The 21,998-nt window shown below is 41.3% G+C and overlaps 1 protein-coding gene across 12 annotated transcripts in view; it reads right to left on the minus strand.

The window, feature by feature from the left end:
* Positions 1-6,803: 6,803 nt before the first annotated feature.
* Positions 6,804-21,998, minus strand: part of Cd44 (CD44 molecule (Indian blood group)) — an 83,891-nt gene continuing 68,696 nt past the window's right edge. For all 12 annotated transcript variants that reach the window (XM_013514150.1, XM_005384129.2, XM_005384131.2 and 9 more), the window contains 4 exons: positions 19,888-19,953; positions 16,523-16,591; positions 14,323-14,401; positions 6,804-7,722 (listed from right to left, as the gene is read on the minus strand). In XM_013514150.1, the coding sequence (XP_013369604.1) occupies positions 7,518-7,722; positions 14,323-14,401; positions 16,523-16,591; positions 19,888-19,953 (419 nt within the window). In that variant the 3' untranslated portion in view covers positions 6,804-7,517. The remainder of the gene's footprint in view (positions 7,723-14,322; positions 14,402-16,522; positions 16,592-19,887; positions 19,954-21,998) is intronic.

Below are 21,998 nucleotides of genomic sequence, written 5' to 3' on the forward strand. Positions count from 1 at the left end.
AATTAACAAAATTGCACAGTAAGGACCACAATAGTACATAGCAATAGGGAACGTGGTTAAAGAACTGAAAAGGGAGAAATGAGCTCAGCCTGGGTGGTGGTGGGGTGAAGTGACCACTGAAGCCACGAGTAGATGCCCAGCTTTGGTTCATGGGCAGCCGGAACCTAGACGACTGAAACGTCATCCAGGAGTGCCAGCTCTCTGCTTCCTGGCCTCCTTGCTTTTAAGTCTCCTTTGAAAACAAAAGACTTTCTGTTAAAATCAAAGGGCTTCCCTCACAAAGTGTGTTGGGTTTTGAGACAATCTGATTCTAGTCACGCTAGCAATATACAATCAAAAGCTAGAATTTAGGAAATTGGAGGAGACAATGAAGGGTAAAGTCAAGTACCCCAAGTGCAAAAGTGGGAGTCAGAAGGTAGGAATTCATATTTTGGGGGTCCTAATGCCAACCAAACACTGGTACGTATGTAGTATCTTATGCAGTTCTCATGGCTTACCCGTGGTGATTTCATTGTCCCTCTTTTACAGGTGAGAAAACTAAGACCCAAAGTATTTAAGCCATGTGAGCAGGATTGCATAGTTCAGCAGTGGTAGAATCAGTTTTAATTTTTATTCCAAATCTCATGGTTTTTCTAGAGTACCAGGTAGCTTTTCAAATAGGCACGTACACACGACTCTGCCCTTGCCATCCCCCAAAGCCCTGGCATTTGTTATGGTTCTCTAAATTAATGCTATTGCCAGCACTGCTTAAACAGACACTGTATCTTATATATACACATAAGAGGTACTCTTGAGTCACAGAATCTTGCAGCATACTTTACTAATGGCCTTGGTAATTGGCTTCATTGTAGCTTTACTTCTTGTAGCGTGACTTTGTAGCTCCTCTCCCTGGGAGACAGTCTATTTTCCTTTAAATCTGGGCTGTTCTCTTGACTGGCTTTGGCCAGTAGAATATGGCAAAAGGATAACATGCTGCTTCTGGGGCTCTGCCGCCAAAAGCTCTGTAAATATCACCTCTCCCTTCAATTCCTGCCAGGTTGGGACTGGTCACCTGGCAGCACGAGATACATGAATAAAGGTTCTGAACATCCAAGCTGAAGCCTAGACCAGATAGCTTCAGCTGACTGGTTAGTAAACTACACAAAATGTGTGTGAGTCAGCTGAGCTCTTCCCTCGATCAGCAGAAGCACCGAAGGGTTGACTCATGAGAAACAAGTAAATGTCTGATGTTTTCAGCTGCTGATTTTGGAGTGGCTTTTCATGGATCCATAGTTAACGGGTACAACACAAAATTAATTTTCTTTCAAGTTGGAGGTCAATAAAGGCAAAACATAGTGATTTCAGTTGGTATTAGATTCAGTTAGATTCAGTGTAGACTGATTGTTCCCCAGACCTGCTGGACAGCTGTCTTCCTGGGATCTCCCTTTATCATTTTAGGAATTCCCAGGACTTTGTTCTCTGAAACTCAGGGCTTCCCCTTTCCCGTAACTCCCTTGCTTTGATAGAGTAAAAAGCTTTTGACTCCCTTTCCTGATAATGGCTGAATGGGCTTAAGACGACGCTTATGTGACATATCTTCATTCCATCCTTGCTCTTAACTTGTGATTTAGCTGAGTTAGAGGATCTACCTTGAAAACAATTCCTTCTGACCTTTCAAGGCCCTCTTTTTTTTTTTTTTGGACCAGGAATCAAACTCAGGACCTTGCACTTGCCAGGCAGACACTTATGCCACTGAGCTATATCCCCGGCCCTCAAGGCACTCTTAGTGGCCTACTATCTTCTAGTGTTGAGAAGTATGCCTCTAGTCTGATCACTGAGCCTTCATATGATGCTATTTTTTTTTCCCTAGAAACCTATAGGATCATCTCTTTGCTCCAAATGTTATGTATTTTTATGGTGACATGCCTTAGCGTGTGGGTCTGTTTCATCCACTGTAGTAAGCATTCCATCCTTAGTCAAGAGATTTATACTCTTAAATTCTGGAGATTTTTCCTGATTTATTTCTTGAATCATTTCTTCCTTTTCTATGTTCTCTTTCTGCATCTCGTATTGTTGGCATGTTTAGATTTCCACGAGTGGATCTCAATCTTTCTAATGTATCCCCGTTTCTGTTTCTTTGTCTTTGCAGTGTTTCTAAAGGTTTTTTCTTTTACTTTACCTTCCAAGCCTTCTGCTGAGTTTATTTTTAAATCTGTGCCCAGTGCTTTTTGTCCTCAAGGGGAAAATGTTTTAATTTCTGTTTATATTAACAGAATTAAGGTAGTTCGACTTCATCTATAGATGCACGCTTCTTTGTTTTTGTTTTTGTTTTTTGTTTTTTGTCTTTTTGAGGCAGGGTCTTGCTATGTAGTTCAGGCTGGCCTTGAGCTCACTTTGTAGCCCAGGCTGGCCTCGAACTTGTGATGATCCTCCTGCCTCAGCCTCCCAAGTTCTTTGTTTTTATATTAAATATATTCTCACTTAATTGCTTTGCTGCTTTACTTGCAACTACGTTTTTAAAAGTATATTCCATTATTTTGCATTTTTGATATGAGTCAGAATTTTGACGGATCTTATGTAGAATAAAAATATTTTTAAATTGAAAAAAAAATCTGTGCCTTCATGTTTACATCTTCAAAAGCTCCTTTTTAAGGTACTGTCTGAATGTTCCTTGTTGTGCATTGCGTTCTCTCTTCATAGATATACTATCTCCTATTACTCTATTATTAATGATCTTTTAAGGAAGGAGTTTCTGGGCTGGGGCTGTAGCTCAGTGGCACAACACCTGCCTGACAAGCTCAAGGTCGTGAGTTTGATTCCCAGTACCAAAGTAATAATAATAATAATAATAACAAAAAGAGATTCTTCTCTCTGTCTCTGACTCTTCTAAGTTTCTTGTGCTTTTCTACAGCCTGTCTTTACTATCACGGTGTTGTCTGCAAGGTCCCAGTGCCCCCAGTGGTCACTCACGTGAGAAGTGAGTTACAGACAGCTGGCTGAGGGTCCTGCGTGCCTGGTGGGGTTTGAGACGTGATCTTCACTACAGATTGCTTTGCTTGTCCATTTCCTTGGGGCGTTGCCATTTTGGTATCTTTAGGGTTTTTTCCCTCAGGATTATCAAATTCCCCAGAAAGACTAAGCTTCTCCCTGGAAACATGCCTGGCTGTCAGTGTTCTGGGAGCCAAAGAGAAGGGGAAGACCTAGAAGTCTCAACATTCCTTACAGGTGGGCTTGCTTTTTCAGCGTGGCATTTCAGCTGTGTTTATCCTATTGATACAGGAAAATTAAAACTCCCAACCTGAATGGTATCTGGGACGAGTTCATGTTCTCTAAAGTTGAAGAATGAATTTTAGGAAAAATGGAGGTTAAGGGCAGAATATATTTATTGAGGGAAAGAAAGCTTCTGTCTAAGAGAAGAACAGAAAGGGGGCCCGGGTGGGCTGCCCAAGACTCTGTCTTTTCTAGGGACTTCTATAGAGCAAAACCACAAGGTGAGGCGGGTCCAAGGTAGGGGAAAAATGGACAAAACTATGGTCAGCCAATAAGAATTGTTCAGGTAAAATTGATTAAATCAGGATCAAATGGGGAAGTGAGTCACGTAGCAAGCCCACACAATACAGAACAGCGGCTTTTCCTATAAGGGGTTGGGTCAGTGACTCTTCAAGGTGATCACTACTTATTTAGAATATCAGTCCCTGATGTTTACACCTAGGGAGGTGTGTGGGTGCATTTGCTTAGTCTTTTGTCTTGAGGTCTGGCCCACAGCAAATACGTATTTTATCTTGTCTTTCACGTTGGCTCTTTCCAGGGCCTGGCCTGTCTGACTGCCTATAATATTTCTATCTAACTCAGCTGCCTATAACACTACTCTCCCTCAACCGGACTTTTTGTTTTGCCTTCGCTAGAGAATCAATGTCTGGCTTTCTGCTGGAGTCGCGAAAGCACAGCTGTGTAGTATGGGGAAGGGGGCTGGAGTTCTGACCGCTTCTTAAATAGACTTTAAGCCTCTTTGCAATCCAATCCCACCTTCCCCATCACTTCCAGAGGAGATAATCCTGCCAACTCCTGAGCATTTGGGGGATCCTGCCACATAAATTCGGTTCTTTCTCAACTTTCCCCGTTGCTGGTTTAGGATTCAGCTCTTCCACCTTTGTTCAATCAATTATCAATTAACCATCATTTCCCAGCTTCAAATTATTATTGTTACCGCCTCTTCTTCCAATATCTTCTACCCATTCATTCCTTTTGAGACTATGTCTTCATTGTCGTTGTACAGGACTGCATGAAGGAATAACTTGAGGCTGTCGACACTCCCCTCTTTAACTGGGAATCCCAGAGTAGTTTTTGGCTTTTAAAGAATTAGCACTTCACAGCGTCTCAGTTTAAAACTGGGGGCCGGACATTGCCTTCGAAAAAAATCAAACTCTCTCCAAAACAAGAGCTGGGAACCCATGTAATTTTTCCTTTAGAAGAAATAAGTGGGAGGTTCCAGTCACCTCCATATTACCCAGACATCCAGATCATTCCAGTCCCGCCCCTCCCAGCCTCCCATTCCACCTTAAATTAGAGACTCCTCAGCCCGTTTCATTTAGTCTTTTAATGTTAGCCTTTTAATACTTTCCAATAAGGACTTTCAACTTGGCAATAGACATATCGTGCTTTCATCAATAAATATACAAAAACCAGAGGGAGGATGTGCTCTGAAAAGTCAAAGTAACAATAGTAAGGGTCATTGTATGTACACGAACAATTGGCTAGTTTTTAAAAAAACTAAACACAAAGGAATTACAAACAGACACACCTACAACATAAAACTGAATGGATCATGTTATTCTTTTTTTTTTTTTTTAAACGGGGGATTGAATACAGGGCCTTTGGCCTGAGCTATATCCCCAGCCCTTTTTTTGAGACATAGTCTTGCTAAGTTGCTAAACTGCTTATGCTGGGCTCAAAGTTGTAAACCTTCTGCCTCTGCCTCCTAGAGTGGTGGGATTACAAGTACGTATCACCATACCCAGCTCAGGTGATGTTATTCGTGTTCCTAAGTACATTTTATTCTTCCAGAGAAATTGGATATTTCTTATACTCTGCGGTAACAGGATTAAATAAATACTGGCTACAAAATTGGTTCTTGGGGTTATGGATCTCAATATAAAACTTTTTTTTTCAATGTAAAACTGTTTGAGAGGTTCTGTTGGAAAAATCCATTTTATCAGGCTAGAACCTGCAAAATATAATCTTGAAAGTGTCTTTGGCATCCTTTGAATTTTTACCCAGAGTTAATTTAAAGAAAGCCCTCAGGAGACACGAAAGATTTATAGTTGCACGAAAAATTGCATCTTCAACTCTCAGGCTGATTTACAAAATAAATGCTGGCCTCTTGCTTTTATAAACAAGGCCCAGTGTAATGACTTAGCCCAGGTTAGCTGACAACTCACTAGCAGGAAAGATACATAGTCAAATTGTCCTTCCAGTGTCAAGGCTATTTTGTCAAATCATCTCGCACCCCAGCCCACTTGTTGGGACTGTCTAGAGTGGGTGAGAAATCATCTCTAGATACGACACTTCTGTGAGTCTCCATGTGCCCGTAAGACAGTCTGAGAGACAGGTAGAGCCCAGCTCCTGGAACACAGGGGGCATTTTAACACCAGTTGCAGTAGCAACTCAGAGTGGTCTGGTCTCCATTTTTTTTTTTTTTCAACTTGAAAGGGAAAGGAAAAAGAAAACCAGGCAGACGGCTATAGAGCTGGTTAATAATATTCACAGAAGAAGAGAAAGGAGTTTTTTGAAGGTCCTGGGAGGGGTGGAAAGAGAGAGAGGACACTAGTTGGTTGGAGAACTAGAGGTTTGCAATGAGCGTGGAAGGCTTGCAACTCTCTTAAAATATATCCTTGAGGTCAACTCTGTGTCAACCCAGCACTGATCCAGGTGTGAAGTTTTTTTTTCTTCTATTTGTCATTTAAGAAATATTCCCAGTTAAGCATATCAGCGTAGGCAACAAGTGACTTTTCTGGATGTGTGAGGACATTAGATCCCCGACTGATAGAACCCCTGACTGCATAGAATCAGTGTCTATGACTACAGGTGGTCTTTGGGAGTTCCAGGACCAATGAGACACCCTGACTGATGAAGAAATGTCACAAAAAACTTGCCAAGTGGAGAAAAAGATGAAGTCATAGGAGAGAGCCATTATTCACTCCTTTAGCCATAAATCTGCTCAAGTTGTGATAAGATTCCCATGGTGGGAAGCCCTGTAACTTGGGATTCCTCCACATGCTTATCTCATCCAGAGGGCCAACTGCATACAGACAGACAACTAGCATGTTAAAGTATAAACAAATACAGCCATAAAAATAGTCAACCAGGATTTACACAGCATTTCACTTTACCAGTCTATGCCAATCAGTGGGCCACTGACTCCTCTTTCATTTCTGTTAGTTTCTCTTCTCATTACAAGATGTCAAAGGCACTCCCATATTATTTTTGGAAATCATTAAGAGAACCAACATCTGCAAAATGGGACTCCCCACATGATGGGTTGTGCAAGTTAAATGCGACTTTTCAAAGTCCTGCGGGGAGAGAAAGGTGGCCATTAAAACAAAAATGGCAGAAGTTCTTCTGCTCACAACTCTGACTGCAGAACAGGAGAGTAAGCCTTTGGAAATGAAATACCGCTGTCTTCCTTGATCTTTGAGGCAGGTTAGCAGGGTGGGGACAAAGGGGCTATGAGATGAGCTCAAGGAGAACCATTCTCAGATCTCCCTGAAGAGCGATAGAGATCTGGACCTTGCAGTTTGGAAAGTGAAGGATCACAGCACGAAGGGTTAAAATGGAAAAAGCACAGGTGTTTATTGTGAATTAGCTTAAACCCTTTTGTTCCTCTGACAAAGTAACCTGGAAAAAAAATTGTACTGATCAAAGGACCTCTCGGGTTTAATATTTCAAAAACACAGATAAATAGCTTACTACAGATAAATAGCTGCACCCTTTGGGTGTCTCCCAGAAGCAACTCAAAAATTTCCAGGGAGTCTTCTAAATGGAGTGTGTAACCAGTACACCCCAAACCCCTACTCCACTGGAAATCAATGACCTGGGATTAGGCTGCTGGAGAGGCAATACGGACCCATTCAAATTTCCTCTCAGAAACCAACCCCTCTTGGCCCCGGAGAATAGGCTGTTACCTGGCAGGTGGGGCTCGGGGGCTTGAGTAGTATGAGGAACACATATCTGTGGCATTTACAAGCCATTCATAACATACATACCCCAGGGGATAAAAGACCTCTAAGTGGAAACTGGAACAAATTCTTGCAGATTATTAGTTGGGCTCTCCTTTCAGAAAGCAATGCTGTTTTTATCAGCTGGACTTGACTTTTTTTAAAAAAAAAAAACACAAAAACAAAAAGGAATAGAAAATTTTATGCTAAAAAAATGATCCCCAATAAAACAATCAGTAGCACATTGCATCTGTTAAGTGTCCCAACTCCCTGTAATGGCTGTATTTCAACTGTGGTTTCTTTCCCAAGATAATGGTGTAGATATTACACCCCAATTTTCATGTCCACATTTTGCAGGTTCCGTGTCTCATCAGCTGTCATAAACTGGTCAGGGGTCTCTGATGGTTCCTTATTCACCAAATGTACCATTTCCTGAGACTTGCTGGCCTCTCCGTTGATTCCACTCGGCTTTCTATCCTCCACTTTTCCATTGCCGTTGTTGATCACCAGCTTTTTCTTCTGCCCACATCTAATAATTTTAAAAGAATTAGGTTAGGAAGGGTGGAACGACTCCACCATCGCTGTCACGGTCGTTACTGTTGATCATTGATTGCATGGTTACAACTACAATTTCTCATGATCTTCACATACGCCAAACACTCAATTTGTTTACTACCCTTGCTACTTTATCTTACTGAATCTTAGCAATCAACACTTATTAAAGTGAGGTCCCTTGACCAGTAACAAAAGTATAACCTGTGACCTTGTGAGACATGCAAATTCTCAGTCCTGCTCCTGGATCTATTGAGTCAGAAAACTAGCTGGGGGTCCCAGGATCTGAGGTTTAACAAGTCCTCAGGGGGCTACTGATGCACAGATATGAGAATCAATGTCCACAACTCTGGGAATCCAGTGCTACTATAATCCCCTACTATAGTCAAAAAGACCATGGCGGGCTGAGATTTCCGGATCTTCCTCACTTTACTCAACAAGCAGTCAGAGTCAGTGTTCAACCTTCTCTCATTCCAGAGTTCTAATTCCTCTTTCATCCTACTGCACAGTGGAAATGTTTGCCTTTTGTAAGCACTTCAGCAGTTCCTGAAAACTTAGATAACCTATCATGATCACTATAAATCATTCTGATCTGTGTAGAAAAGAAAGTCCTACTATTTCCTTTTCCCATCAACAATCTCTTGGCGTTGTCGGTGTTATTACTGCATGTACAAAAAAGAATCAAATGATACTGTTCCAGAAGCATAAGGTCATTGATTGTTCCCTAACATTGGTTAATTTTCTTACAACCTTAGATGTAGAAGATTGAACAACCTAAGACACATTATTCACAATTACTTTAAGGTTTCTCAGGGACTACTTGAGATTCAAAACCAGAAGGTCTTCTACATAAAAGCATGGCTTTGTTCTTATCCTTGAGAACTGTCATGCCATTGCCTCATAACTCTCAATCTTATGCTATGCTTCCTCTTCCCTGTAACGTAATCACGGCCACACATGTAGTAGTTAGATGATAGTTAAAGAAAGTTTCACAGCTTCACAACTACAGGCCACGTGAGGAAGAGGGGACATGGACTACCATCCAGTAAATACTGCCTGCATTCCAGACATGCTAAAAGTAATTTTCTGCAATCTTTACAATAATCCTGCAGAGCAGCTTTTCTCCCTATTGTACACCAGTAGAAGCCAAGGCCCAGAGAAGTTTAATAACTGGTTTGAGGTTCTATAAGGGGTAAGACTGACAATATTCAAACCTAGACCTTTATAACAAAAATACAGGCTCTGCCTGGTTCTGTCAAAGCTGCCAACCATCTGGAGATTCGGAAACAGGATGAAGTCAGAATTGTTCACTTTGCCACTGGATATTTGGAGTTGTAGAGACAAAGCGTCTATTATTTATGATCATGGGCCATTCCATGTAGATCTGCCAAAGCCATAAACTTTAATCTCTTGTTTGGGGAAACAAATTGTACTTCCCCAACAGGAGGTAGGTCCTATATCCTCTGGCAGGAGGCTTTGTGAAGGGTGGAGGGAAAAATGCTTGATTTATAGGGGCTGGAGGTCACACAGACAGTAGAACACATGGTCAAGAGCACAGCCTTGAAGGTTTGGATTTAAGACATTAGGGTGACTCCCTTAACTTCTCTGAGCCTCTGTTTTTATACCTGTAAATTCAGACTGTTAAGAGTATCAATCTCAAAGAATAGTATAAGGCCTTGACACAGAACCTGGAACTCAATAAATAAATCTATTATTACTATTGCTTGCTCTTATGAAGAGTGTGGGTTGAGGAGTCTAAGGCCTTGAATACACAGTTAGAACAGTATCTGGAATACAGCCACTGTATTACTTCAAAACGTGCGGGCTATCATTGTTAATGTAACTATAGCTGTAAAACAGACTTCACTGGCTTCTTGTGGATGTCTCCACCTACCTTGTTTTAGGGACTCTGAGGATGGCTTAAAGGCTGACTCTAGAATACTGCTGCTTGTGTTACTCTGAATTCTCAGGTGCTACCCTATGTTCTTTGGAGAAACGTTGCCTAATTAAAGTAATTCCTATCTGACTGCCCTATGGATGGCTGAGAGATGGGAACAAAATATTGTGGGTAAAATGATCTGTAAGCATAAAAAATTCTGTGCATGCAAGTGGAGTGAGGATCAATATTAATCTAAATGAACCCAACTTTGAAAGTGGTAACATTTGATCTGTAGAATGTGGGAATGTTATATTTGACCTTTGGCTTGCACCATTTCTCTTTAGATGCATATATCTCTGTTATCTGTCTGAGTTCTTTCAGGAAGGCAAAATGATTCTCATAAACAACTCAGACCAGTATTGAATTCTCTAGACATTTAATACATAACCTTTAAAAGGCAAGTTCTAAATTTTTTATTTTTCTTAGTTATAGGAAATTCAAAGGAATATGAGAGCTGAGGGGCCTCCAAATTTCATCCAGTCCAGCTTCTTCATTATGTAAACTGGACACTGAATCCAAGAGGTCAAGGATATTAGCCAAAGCCACACATATACTTTGCTGCCAGAATCATAGCTTAGATTTCCTATTTCCAAAGATCAGAGAACCTCACTGAATTAATTTTTTAATTTTTAAATTTGTTTTGGTTTTTCTCTGGTACCAGGAAACAAACTCCTGACCTTGCACTTGCCAGGCAGGCGCTGTGCCACTGAGCTAAATCCCCAGCCCCAACCTCACTGAACTGCATCTGGAAACTTTTGCCTCCTCTTCCCTTACATCACAGAGATTTGCTGGGCACCCAGAAACTACACAGTCCAGAAGGACCCAGGCTGAGTTCTCCCCAAGCGGGTTGGACAGGCTGGATAGGGTTTGGAAAGCAAATAATATCATTTTAGGCATGGTGGGACTTAAGCAAGTAACTTAACAACTGCTTTCATGTCCTTTCTACATGGAAGGGACATGAAAATCCTGAAAGATACTTAGAAACTTATTTTGCACTGCCTTAGATTTGTGCGTCCCATACAGTAGCCACCAGCCACATGTGGCTATTTGAATTTAAGCTTAATTCAAACTGAAATAAGCAAAAATACAAATTCACTTGTTCGGTGGAACTAACCCTATTTCAAGTGCTCAAGAGTCTCAGATGGCCAGCGGTCATGAGCTGAGCAGTACAGATACGGAACATTCCCCTCACTGTGGGAAGCTCAGTTGGATGGCACTGTTGTAGAGGACAGGACAGGGTTGAGGCAGGCCAGACTGTCTCATCAGAGTAAGAAAACATTTCTAAATGATGGAGCTGCAAAGACAGAACCTTCCAAGCAGAAAGTGGTTGACTACCCTCTGGGTTTACAGGAAATACAATTATTCCCATGAAAGCCAAGGCTGGGAAGGCATTTTCTGTACAGTCAGCATGGAGATATCCTTAAATCACCCCTGTTTTCTGAAGGCTTCTCTGGCAAAGTCCTCAGGCCTTTTCTGTCCTTCAGACATGTCTTTCAGAGAAAGGCGCCTAAAAGCTGTTTTCTCGGGCCTTATTCAGTATCTACCAACCCAACTGGCTCCTAAAATGACGTATTCTTAAGGGGAGCCAATAAAGTGCAAGCTCCCTGTGAAAGCCCTAATTTAAGGAGTGTGATTTCACGAAGAGCATCAGGTAAAGCTGGAGAAGCTGGGGAACCCACTCTGAATCAGCATCTTTTAGATGAGGTGACTCACGAAGCACTTCACTGGAGAAGCCCATGGCCGGTCCTGCATATCACACCAAAGCTAACACTTTCCTACTTTCATTCTTTCAACCATGATTCCTGGGGTGATGACTGGCTCTGAGACTGCGCTCCACAGTCACTGACTCCAATTCAGTGGTGGCCCTACTGCCGCTGAATCTCACGATTCTTTTAGAGAAGGGACGGTACTTTCCATCATTTATCCTGTCTTCTTCCTCTCACTCACCAGTGCTAAGAGACACAGGAGCCACTCCAAAGGCATCTGCTGCATAAATGAATCCCCTTTAGAGGCCCTATTTCCAGCTAAACTCTCTTTGATGAAAGTAGGATTCTGTATATCTCTGAAACATCACGCTCAGAGCAGAAAGGCCCCAGCTTTCTAAGAGGATTAGAATTGGGCTGCTGGCTGTAGGCACGCAGCATACATTAAGGGGCCTGTGTAGCCCTTCACCGCCCTTCAGCTGCGTGGCAAATCTGTTTTCAATTATCAAATCAGGACACAGTAATTTATGGCATCCAAACAGCTACTTTCCCGGTGAGATACTTGCTGTGCTGAATCCTGCGTGTCCCTGTTTGCCTGTTGCTAGGGTGACTGCTGGTCCTGGGAGGAGGGGGTGGGGAGCCATGAGGTTCCTTCTCTGCTCTAACAAGACAGGGAGAGACTTGGGAGGGAACCAGCTGCAATGTACAGATTCCAGCTGTTCTGGGGACAGTTGAGATGCTTCTCAGAGGGCTCCCCACGTCGACGGCATCCACGCCAACATTGCCGTGGTGACATGTGCAAAGCTTATGGACTGTATGCGTGAGCCAAAGTGCTACATTCTAGGGCCTAGAACAAAAGGGCTGATTTCAAACAACAGGAAATTCATATTTAATTAAGCAAAAGTAATCCAAGGGAAAACAAGGAAGCTGAGGGTAAGTATAAAGACTCTTTGTAAAGGGCTTCCTCAAGTCCCATTTAAATTCAACTTAAAAAAAAAAAAAATCTCTTTCCATTTAGTCCTGGGAGCTCATTAGAAATCTTTTAGATTTTTTCCCTGGTTTTTGTTCCTTATGGGAATCAGCCATCCTGACTAAATTTTTTATTATGCCCTCAAATATATAGATAGCAACACAGCAATTTGACTTTAATGTAGCACTTTTATTAACTTATAAAAGCATAAAATGACATCATTTGATGTCTTCAGATAATTAGAAAAATTGCAAAGATTGTGTATGGCAGTGGAATTAGATGTCTAGTGCTTTTTAAAAGCTAACAAGAAAGAGTTTATAAATCTCTCCATGTCTTCTCGCAAACTCAGGGGCATTTTCTGGCTTGTGAGATGATTCGGAAGCACAATAAAAGTGGCGCTGCTTGGAAATAAAACTCTCTTGCCTTAAAAGAAGCAATCTCAAGGGATGTTTGCAATAAGTTAATGTTCCCATGCATAAGCTCAGAAAAAATGATGCACTTTAATTTAAAGGTAGGAAGTTTATTTATTTAAAATATTTATTTATTTATTTAAAGGTGGGAAATCAGACTCATAGTTTTGGAGTACCACTGTCCAAAGTTCATTTCCTCTGCTGGAAGAATGATTACTATTTTTCTTCACTTTAGGTAGCATTATTAGGTAGCATTATTTTTGGAGCCTGGTCATGGCTCAGCCAGGTATATGCATCCTATAACTAACTTGGTCAATGTGAACCTTTAGTTGACCTAGGGAGAGTCCACTTGCTGGTTCTAGGATCTTGCTTGTTTTGATTCACTTTCTGTTATGCCTTCTTTCTAGACATCCCCCAAAGCCCTTTGTGGTCATAGGTGGAGCTTTCTGGAGGTGGCTGGATATAGACAGTGTGATGCTGGGTTTAAGGATGTGATGCTGGGTCAGGCATGGTGGTGCACACCTGCAATCCCAGCACTCTGGAGATTGTGGCAGGAGGACTGCAGTGAGTTTGAGGCCAGCCTGGGCTACAAAGTGAGTTCAAGGCCAGCCTGAACTACATAATGAAACCCTGTTTCAAAAAGAAAAAAGAAGGATGTGATGTTGGGATTGATTCATGGTGCAATGCTAGGATTAAGGGCGTGACAACATGACCGAAAAGGCTGCTGTTGTCACTTTGTTTCTCTTTTGCTGCTGCTACTTCTGCCTGCCATGGACCCTTTCTCCTCTGTGATGCCCCTGTGCCATGCCTCCCTGCCTTGAAGCCAGCCAACTTTGAACTAAAACCTCTACAAACCATGAACTGCAATAAACTCTCCCTCCTTTCACTCTGGAAGTTCAGTATTTTGTCTCAGCAATGAGAAAAGTAACTAAGACACTTCTAGAAAAAAGATCTTCATGGTTCCTTAGAGCTCGCTGTTCAAAAGCTCCTCCTAGGCTGTAACCTAAATCCTTCCAACTTCAGCTTCCAGAAAATAGAAAATAACATCCTTATAAAAACAAGCAACAAACAAAATGAAAAACTGATGTCTGCTTCAGGTAAGGGTTGTGGACAGTTCCATGGATCTCAAATGGGCCGATGGCAATGACTAATGATCCCTGAATCATTATATATTTTGTGTATCATCAATGTACTTAATAAATACTTGCTTAATGAATCAGACTTTTTGGTGAGATATTTTGGAACTTTTATCAGACAGAGTCTGCAGTTTAACCCCCCAAAAACTTAGGAACCACAAGATTCAACCAATATGTACTAGTAGGAGTCCAAATAATTACAGATGTTTCCTTTTGCTAAAGAATAGGACCACACAGAAGAATCCTTGGGATCTTGTTAAACCAAACCCCAGGCTTGGGCTGAGATTCTCCATTCCTCACAAGCCCCCAAGGTGCTGAAGCTGCTCGTTGCAGGAACCAAACTCTGAGCATCAAGGATATAAAGCCTCGGTTTACAAGATGCCCTTCAAATTTGCAGGCCCTAACAGGCAGCCTCTTACCTTCTCCGACTGTTGACAGCGATGCAAACAGCTAAAATCAAAGCCAGGGCCAAGAGAGATGCCAAGATGATGAGCCATTCTGGGGTGAGTGAACCAAAAGACACGCGTGAGCATCAGAAATACACTTCGTAAAACCAAAGATACAACTGGAAAATTGATCTGGGCCAAACAAGAGCTAGAGTCAGCACTGCAGAGAGGCCGGACCAAAGGGGCCAGCCAGCAGGCATCCGATTCTAAAAGAGCGACTTTGCTGTAAGAGTTTTGTCCAACAGGTCTCTTGTACTAATCTTTTATTATCAGTCAGGATTTTCAAGCCTTGCCTGGAGAAATAGGTTTCCAAAAACATGTAGAATGAAACTTGTTGAAACTTGTAGATGCCTTTGGTGCAACATTATTAAATAGATTAAGGGAAATTTATGCTTCCCTTGAAAGAAACATTCCTTTCCTATATAAGAACATTTGCCTTATATTTTATTCAGAAACAAAAGCAGACATCACATTCTAATGGGTGCGACAAAGGAGGGTGAAGGGTTAATTTGTAAACACTCATTGAAGGTCATCTGCCTTTCAAAAATATTCATGTTTCTGGTCCAGCAGTTATACTTCAGGTAACTTATAGGACCTCAAATTTAGCGGAAAGATAGCCCTTACTGTATTACATATAATAATAGAAGCTGGAAACAGCTTAATAATCAAACAGTAAGAGAGTCACTAAGTAAGTTATGGTATATCCATTGTATTATGTATTATGTATTATGTATTATGTATTATTAAAGGGAAAATAATTAATAACATGGAAAGCTGTGTTCAATCAAGAAGGAATGTTGACCAAGTAGCACGTATGGTATAATGCCATTTTTGTACATGAATTACATTGCAAACTGGCAGGAAGAACATATATTAAGATGGTAACATAACCATGGTGCTTCTGGGTGGTGAGATACTAAGCAATTTATACTTTCATCCATTTGTTTGGTCGTATTTTCTAAAATGTCCTTGATAATTATGTATTATTTGTAGGCTAATAAATACTTTACACATTTTAAAATCAGCCTTAATAGGTGTGAAATACGACTCAGCAAGTTGAATCCACTCAGTTATGTATGTGTGCAATGAGTCAAGACTTGAGAAAGAAGAAAGGTGAAAAGTCATTTATTGTCCACTTCTCTTTGCAGGTCTTGGTTTCCTCTCACTTCTACTTTTGGCCCACCTTCAGGAGGAGATGGGAAAGAGCATACCTTTTCTGTTCTTCTTCCCCCCAATCCTGGCCTGGTCTGCAGCCCTGCAATATCATCCATTCACCTGACTAGGGCCAGGAAGAAACTTAGGCCTGACTGTCGCTGTGTTCCCCTCGTCCTTCCCTCTCTTCTCTCTCCGCATGCTCTGCCTTCAGGGGTGCTTGGGCAAGCCAAGCAAAGGAGCATGATATACCCCATATTCCCCCTTCTCCCCAAGTCGGCTCTGTTTGGAGACTTCTGAGGAGAGGAGAACTAAAAGATAATTTACCACAGGAGGAGATACCTTCCTTTTTTGCAATCTCCCTTTACAAATGTTTAATTTTGACTCCAAGCCAAATAAAGAATTTGTACCAGATGCCTTAAAGATTGATGTCCACGTGAGCCAGGTGTTCCAAATCCCTCACTGTACAGTTTGTAATACTCTTTTCTGAAAATTTCCTTCTGGCCTGACCACTGGACTGCCCCACTAGAAAAAATAGTTTGCGAACCAGAGCAATGATTCCACTCCACCCAACCCAGGTTGCTCTTGTAGTTCCTCTCTGTCTGCAACATGAAAAGAAAATTACATGCTTCACTTTGGCCCCAGTATGAAAGGGGAAACTGGGCTGGGAAAGGAAGGACCTGAGTATGACATGGGGCCCTCAGGGTGATCACTCATTTGGGAAGGAAGCTTTGGTAACTAACAGGATCCTTCCCTGTGACAGGCCAGGGACAGGTTTGTGTGTGACTTCAGTTCATCTATGGAACCCAGAAGACCCACAGAAAAAGAGTGTTCAACCGTTTCTTGCCAAGAGATTACAGTACTCTCCTGCACCTTTCATCTTGCAAAGAGAAACCATCAGGTTCAAGTATTGGGCAGCTAAGAGGGTGTACACTTGATCGGGTCTCTTCTTCCTTCCTGGGACATTCTGAGAAATGTGCTTTAATCCTGTTGCTTTTTTCCTTCCCAGTTTGCAACTCACCTGGAATCTGGGGTCTCCTTATAGGAGCAGAGGTTGTGTTTGCCCCACTTTGAGTCCCACTTGAGTGTCCTAAGGAGATAAACAAAAAGATATCTCAGTCCACGTTTGGAATGCACAACCAGGAGTTCCTTCCAGAGCAGAGTACTGGGCCAAACTCCAAAATCTACATCACCAAGAAGCTATTTATAGATTCAAACCACAGACACCTATAAAGTGTTGTGCAAAAGCTTATCACCCCTGAAAGTTCAGCGCAATTAAAGGCTGGATGTGTCATACATATGCAGGAACATGAGAACCTCAGGAGCAGTGGTTTGTGCAGTGCTTAAGACTGGGCTCTACAGCTGGAAAGCCATCGGTTCAAGCCCTACCCCTGTCTTGCCAGTAACATGTGCGAGATCAGGTTACCTTTGCCAAGTCTAGGTTTTCTCTCTTAGAATATGGGGACAGTAAGAGACTCAACTTCATCAACACTTTACAGAGGTTTAAAGAAGGAAGTGCACAAACATGGTAAGTGCTTTTTTTTATTTTGTTTTATTTTCTTTTGTTTTGGTACCCTGAATCAAACTCAGGACCTTGCACTTGCCAAGCAGGTGCTTGTGCCACTGAGCTATATCTCCAGCCCCAAACACGGTAACTGTATGTAGTTATATTCTTAGTTTAATGTAGGGCCTTGCTACCAAAGTGTGGCCCTCGAAAGTAGTCGCAGAACCATCACTTGGGAGATTGCTGGGAATGCAGACACTTAGGCCTCACTCCAGACATACTGAACCAGGATCTTCATCTGCATGAGATCCCTAGGGGATCCAGATGTGCTGGAAAGCTCGAAGTGAGCCTAAACATCACAACCACTATCACCACAGAAGCCAACATAAACATTGAGAAGTAAGGATTTGAGGTCAATGGTCTTTTCTATCTCTGATAAAGCATCCTATTAGAGTGCTTGTTAATTTATTAGTGACTGAACCGGCCGTGGTGGTGCACGCCTGTGATCCCAGCACTCAGGAGGCTGAGGCAGGAGGATCGTTGCAAGTTCAAGACCAGCTTGGGCTACAAAATGAGTTCAAGGCCAGCCTGAACTGCATAGTGAGACCCTGTCTCAAAAAGACAAAAATAAAATAAAATGAAAAAAATAATTTATTAGTGACTGACTTTCATTAGAAAACAACACTTTTCTACTGCTAAATAACAAAATAAGGAAATGAACAAAAAACAAATAACAAAATAAGGAAATGAACAAAAAAACCCCAAGTTTGAAGGAAGCATTGCAAAGCAGATAATCTACACATCAACATCACAGGTGGCTTCATGGATCTTTGTTTCGGTTTGTTTTTATGTTTCCTCTCCTGGTTGAGAGTCAAACTTGAAAATGTTCCACTAAAATGAGCTGTTTCCCCATAGCATATGGGGACCTGATATAGAATCCTCAAGACCAACAGGCAAAAAAACTAGAGAAGTCTGGCTAATTGGTGGGTGAAGATGGCAAGCTTTTCTTAGAGAGTCAAACTTAGGACACTGCAGAGTAGACACTAAAATCTTGACTGCAATGGTTATTTTGGGGTGGGAGGGCTCAGCAATTTGAATTTTTTGTTGAAACTCAAAATGGAGCAAAGCAAATTTTTATGAGATGACTGGCTGTTTCAACACACATCATCTCATTTTGACAGTGATCTTTCATTTCACAACCTCAAAGAACTCCAAGGCATTTTTCCCACCTGTTCCCAGTTTGCTTGGCCATTGGAAAGTGTTTGCCTGAGATACTGGCCATCTAAACTGGAGAGATCTTTGGTCTTGGAAACCACCTAAGGGGTACCATCATCTTTGCTGGTCTTTTTTTCTGACTCATAGCAGCCTTTGATATTCTAAAGAGAGCCCATTAATAGATCATATCTCTTTATTTTGATTTTCAAAAAAAAAAATGCTTCCAGCAAGGAAAGATCTGGGTGTGTGCACAACACAACAAAACCTCCTGTTTGAACAATACACACCTGCACAGGAGCCAAACAAAAGAGATAAAGCCCTGCCTACCTGATTCTCACTTCAAGCAAAAACCAAAAAGCATAGGTGAGAGACAGCAGGCCTCTCTTGTGCCCCAGAGATCCATAAATCTAGCCAGGGTAGAACCAGCCAAGAGGGCAAGTTCTGCAAAGCAGGGGACTGAGCACTCCAGTTAGGAGATGAGATGCAACCTGATTAGCATGAACAGTTATCGTTCAACTAGCTTCAACTATGAGAAAGACAGTGAAAGACAGAGTTTCTCAAATTTTAACATGAACACAAACCATCTGCGGGGAGGAACTTGGTTAAAATGCATATCCCGATTCAGTGTGTCAACACTGGCTAGAGATTCTGCATTTCCAACAAGCTCCTAAGTGATGTCTCATTTGCTAGTCCAAGGACCATGCTTAGAGTAGCTGGGGTCTGTTGGCTTTAGAGAGCATGGTGTTTAATAGTAACTTCCTGCTGTTTCCCACTTACTTTCACATTCCTGATGCCTTGAGCTCCTCATAAACACTCTAGGAGGTAACTGAAGTAGATGATCTCATCTTCCCTTTCTTTATAAGGAAAGTGAGGCTGGAATATTAAGCATCCTACTCAAGGACCCCAGTGAGCCTCAGAGTTCTGCCTGAACTCCAGAAGCATTGCTAATAAACCCTACATTCCAGGGTGGTAACATAAGTGTTATTAACACAGCCATCATGTAAATATCCTTCTTCAGATTTGCTTTCAACCTGAAGGCAACCCCTGCCCCAGCTTGGGCATGCAGGGAAGGATGATAACTTCGATGGATATGAGTCATCTGGTTTTGTGATGCCTGGAAGACCACACTATGTGGGAATAGCAGAACCTCTCGGTTGTCCCAGTGGTAGAGGTCAGAGGAAACCTACCTCACGTCAGACTTTGCTGTCTGAAGTAACAATTTTAGGGGGTGTGATCTGAGTCACAGAAAACAGGAATTATTTAATAGTGTATGCCAGGCATCAAACACAAGCTATTCTTATGTCAAAACCCATGCTCTTAGTCATTCTGGCACAAGGAAATGTTAAACTGGGACCTTGCATGGATTCTTCCTGATCCATTTAGATGAAAGACTTTTCTCCAGAGCAGTAGACACCGAAGTCCCAGAAGTGGCAGCATTACCAGGGAGTTTATTAGAAATACAAATGCTTGGGCTCTACCCTACACTAGTAATTCAACAACTTTTCAGGGTGGGAACTAGAAATGTGATTTAATAAGTGCTCTCTGTGATTGTAATGCTTGCTAAGAGACTGTGAACATCTCCTCTAGAGACACTGACTCATACTTTATTAGAAATCATCAAGTTCAGTGATTATAACAGTAAATGACTAAAGCAATTTCAAACTCACCATCAGATTTAGAATCACTAGTGGTATGGGAGTGCCTGTCCGGGTCTATGGATGAGTCTTGATCTCCTGTAATGCCCAATGAAAGAAAGTTAGTCCTTGGTCTCCACAAACACTGCAATCCGCATTTCTTTATGTTGTGCTTTCCCAAGTCCATTATGAAGTTTAGTCTTCTAAAGGTAACCAAGAAGTGATGTCAAGAGTCTTGACTGGGTTTATAACATTAATCACCACTCCCTATTTGGGCCACTGATGAATGGGCTACAGACTTAATCAAAATTAAGGAAACTGAGGCAGTACAGGCCATTTAAAATCACACCATAGAGTGTGATTTTGGTAGAAATTAAAGAACAGTGGCAAGAAACACTCTAACTAAAATTTTATGATGCCTTCACAGGCTGGAGGTTGGAATTAGGCAATGTGGATGTTAAATAAGGACAGTAAGAATTAGATTGAGCTGTGTGATCACTGGAAATGTGTGCACTCTGACCCACGAAATGAGATTTTTAAAGAGATTTCTCTGAGGCAGGAAATTGGACTGTATTTAAGCAATACTGGGTTTAAATGATGCAAAGATTAAAAAAGAATATGCAGCAACTCATTTAAAGTAAGTGAACAAAGAGATGATAAGAGGATAACATGTAGACAATGTGTTCCTGGGGATTAGAATAAGTTCCAAATAATATTTTTCAGAAGTTAAACCACATGGTGAACACCAACAGTTAATATAATCTCAAATATCCATTACCAGAAGGCTTTGGATGGAGACAAACCCAAGAGTTGCTAAAATTTAAATCCACAATTAAAATCTTAAGTTTGACATATGGAAATCCCCTGGCTTTTTCCCAACAACCCCCTCCACAACAGTTTTTAAAGTATACTGTTTCTTTTCTTTGGGCCGGGAATATAGCTGAGTGGCACAAGCACCTGCCTGGCAAGGGCGAGGTCCTGAGTTTGATTCCCGGTACAGAAAAAAAGTATACCGGAATCATTAAACACACACACACACACACACACACACACACACACACACACACAGTTCAATAGTTGCACACAAACAGTTCAATAGTTTCACAAATTGGATATAGTTATTGATTATGAAGGTGGCTATAAAGAATATATAGTAACCTGATCATTACCATTTCCTTGATTAGGAAAGATGGAAATGGGTCATTTATAATCACGCTCCTGATTATATTAAAAGACAGAGTTTGCTTTGTTCCTGGGTTAGAATAATAGAAAGGTTATTCTGTTAGAATAACCTGAAGTTTAGAATAACAGAAAACAGCATGAACTGAAATGCCATTGATATTACCATTATCAAAATCACCATCCCTGTCACCAAAACCATCACCAACATTGCACCATGATCAAAAATGCTGTAGTTCTTAATATTAAGTATAAAGATTGGAAAAAAAGTATGGACAGAAATACACATATATGAGTGTTTTGGAAGAAAATCAAAGAACAGAAAGAAATGTCTTACTAACTGTTGAATCCATGGACAACCACAAAAAATCCATCTATAGCATGATCTTTCATATGCAGAGATAGAAGAAGCACCAATTTGGTAGAAAGAATTTTATTTGTTAACAATTATGCTGTCTAAGCCTTCTAGGATTATTAAAATTGCCATTTAAAATTTAAATCCACTAGGTTGTACAATAAAGCCTTGTTTTGCCAAGAGAAACTAGGTTGAAGTCTAAAATTCACTCCTCCTGAAGAAAACAGACAATGATACTTAAGAGTTTTTAATAAGGGAGAGCGGGATTATGCTATACACAGCACTAAGAAATATAAGGGGGCTTTGTCTTGCCAGTATTGCTGGGGTCAGCATTTTTTAAAACATTTTCCTTGAAGCTCTGAGGTGGGCAATCCAAAGGAACAATGCCAAGCATGTAACGTCCTGAATTTTCTTGCCCTACCTTAGTCAGAACATTCCAGTGGCTCTCTGGTTTACATACTGGATTCTCTTATGATATCTTTTTTCTTTTGAGGGGGAATCTCGACTATAAACACAATATGTGTTAATGATAATAAGAAGTTATACTTATATAACTGGTACTAAGAGGAGAGAATCAGTTTTTAGTTTCCTAGGCAGTTCCCCTTTTTTC

The sequence above is a fragment of the Chinchilla lanigera genome, unplaced genomic scaffold, assembly GCF_000276665.1.
Source record: "Chinchilla lanigera isolate Chin_1 unplaced genomic scaffold, ChiLan1.0 scaffold00021, whole genome shotgun sequence".
In the NCBI taxonomy this organism is placed as follows: Eukaryota; Metazoa; Chordata; class Mammalia; order Rodentia; family Chinchillidae; genus Chinchilla; species Chinchilla lanigera.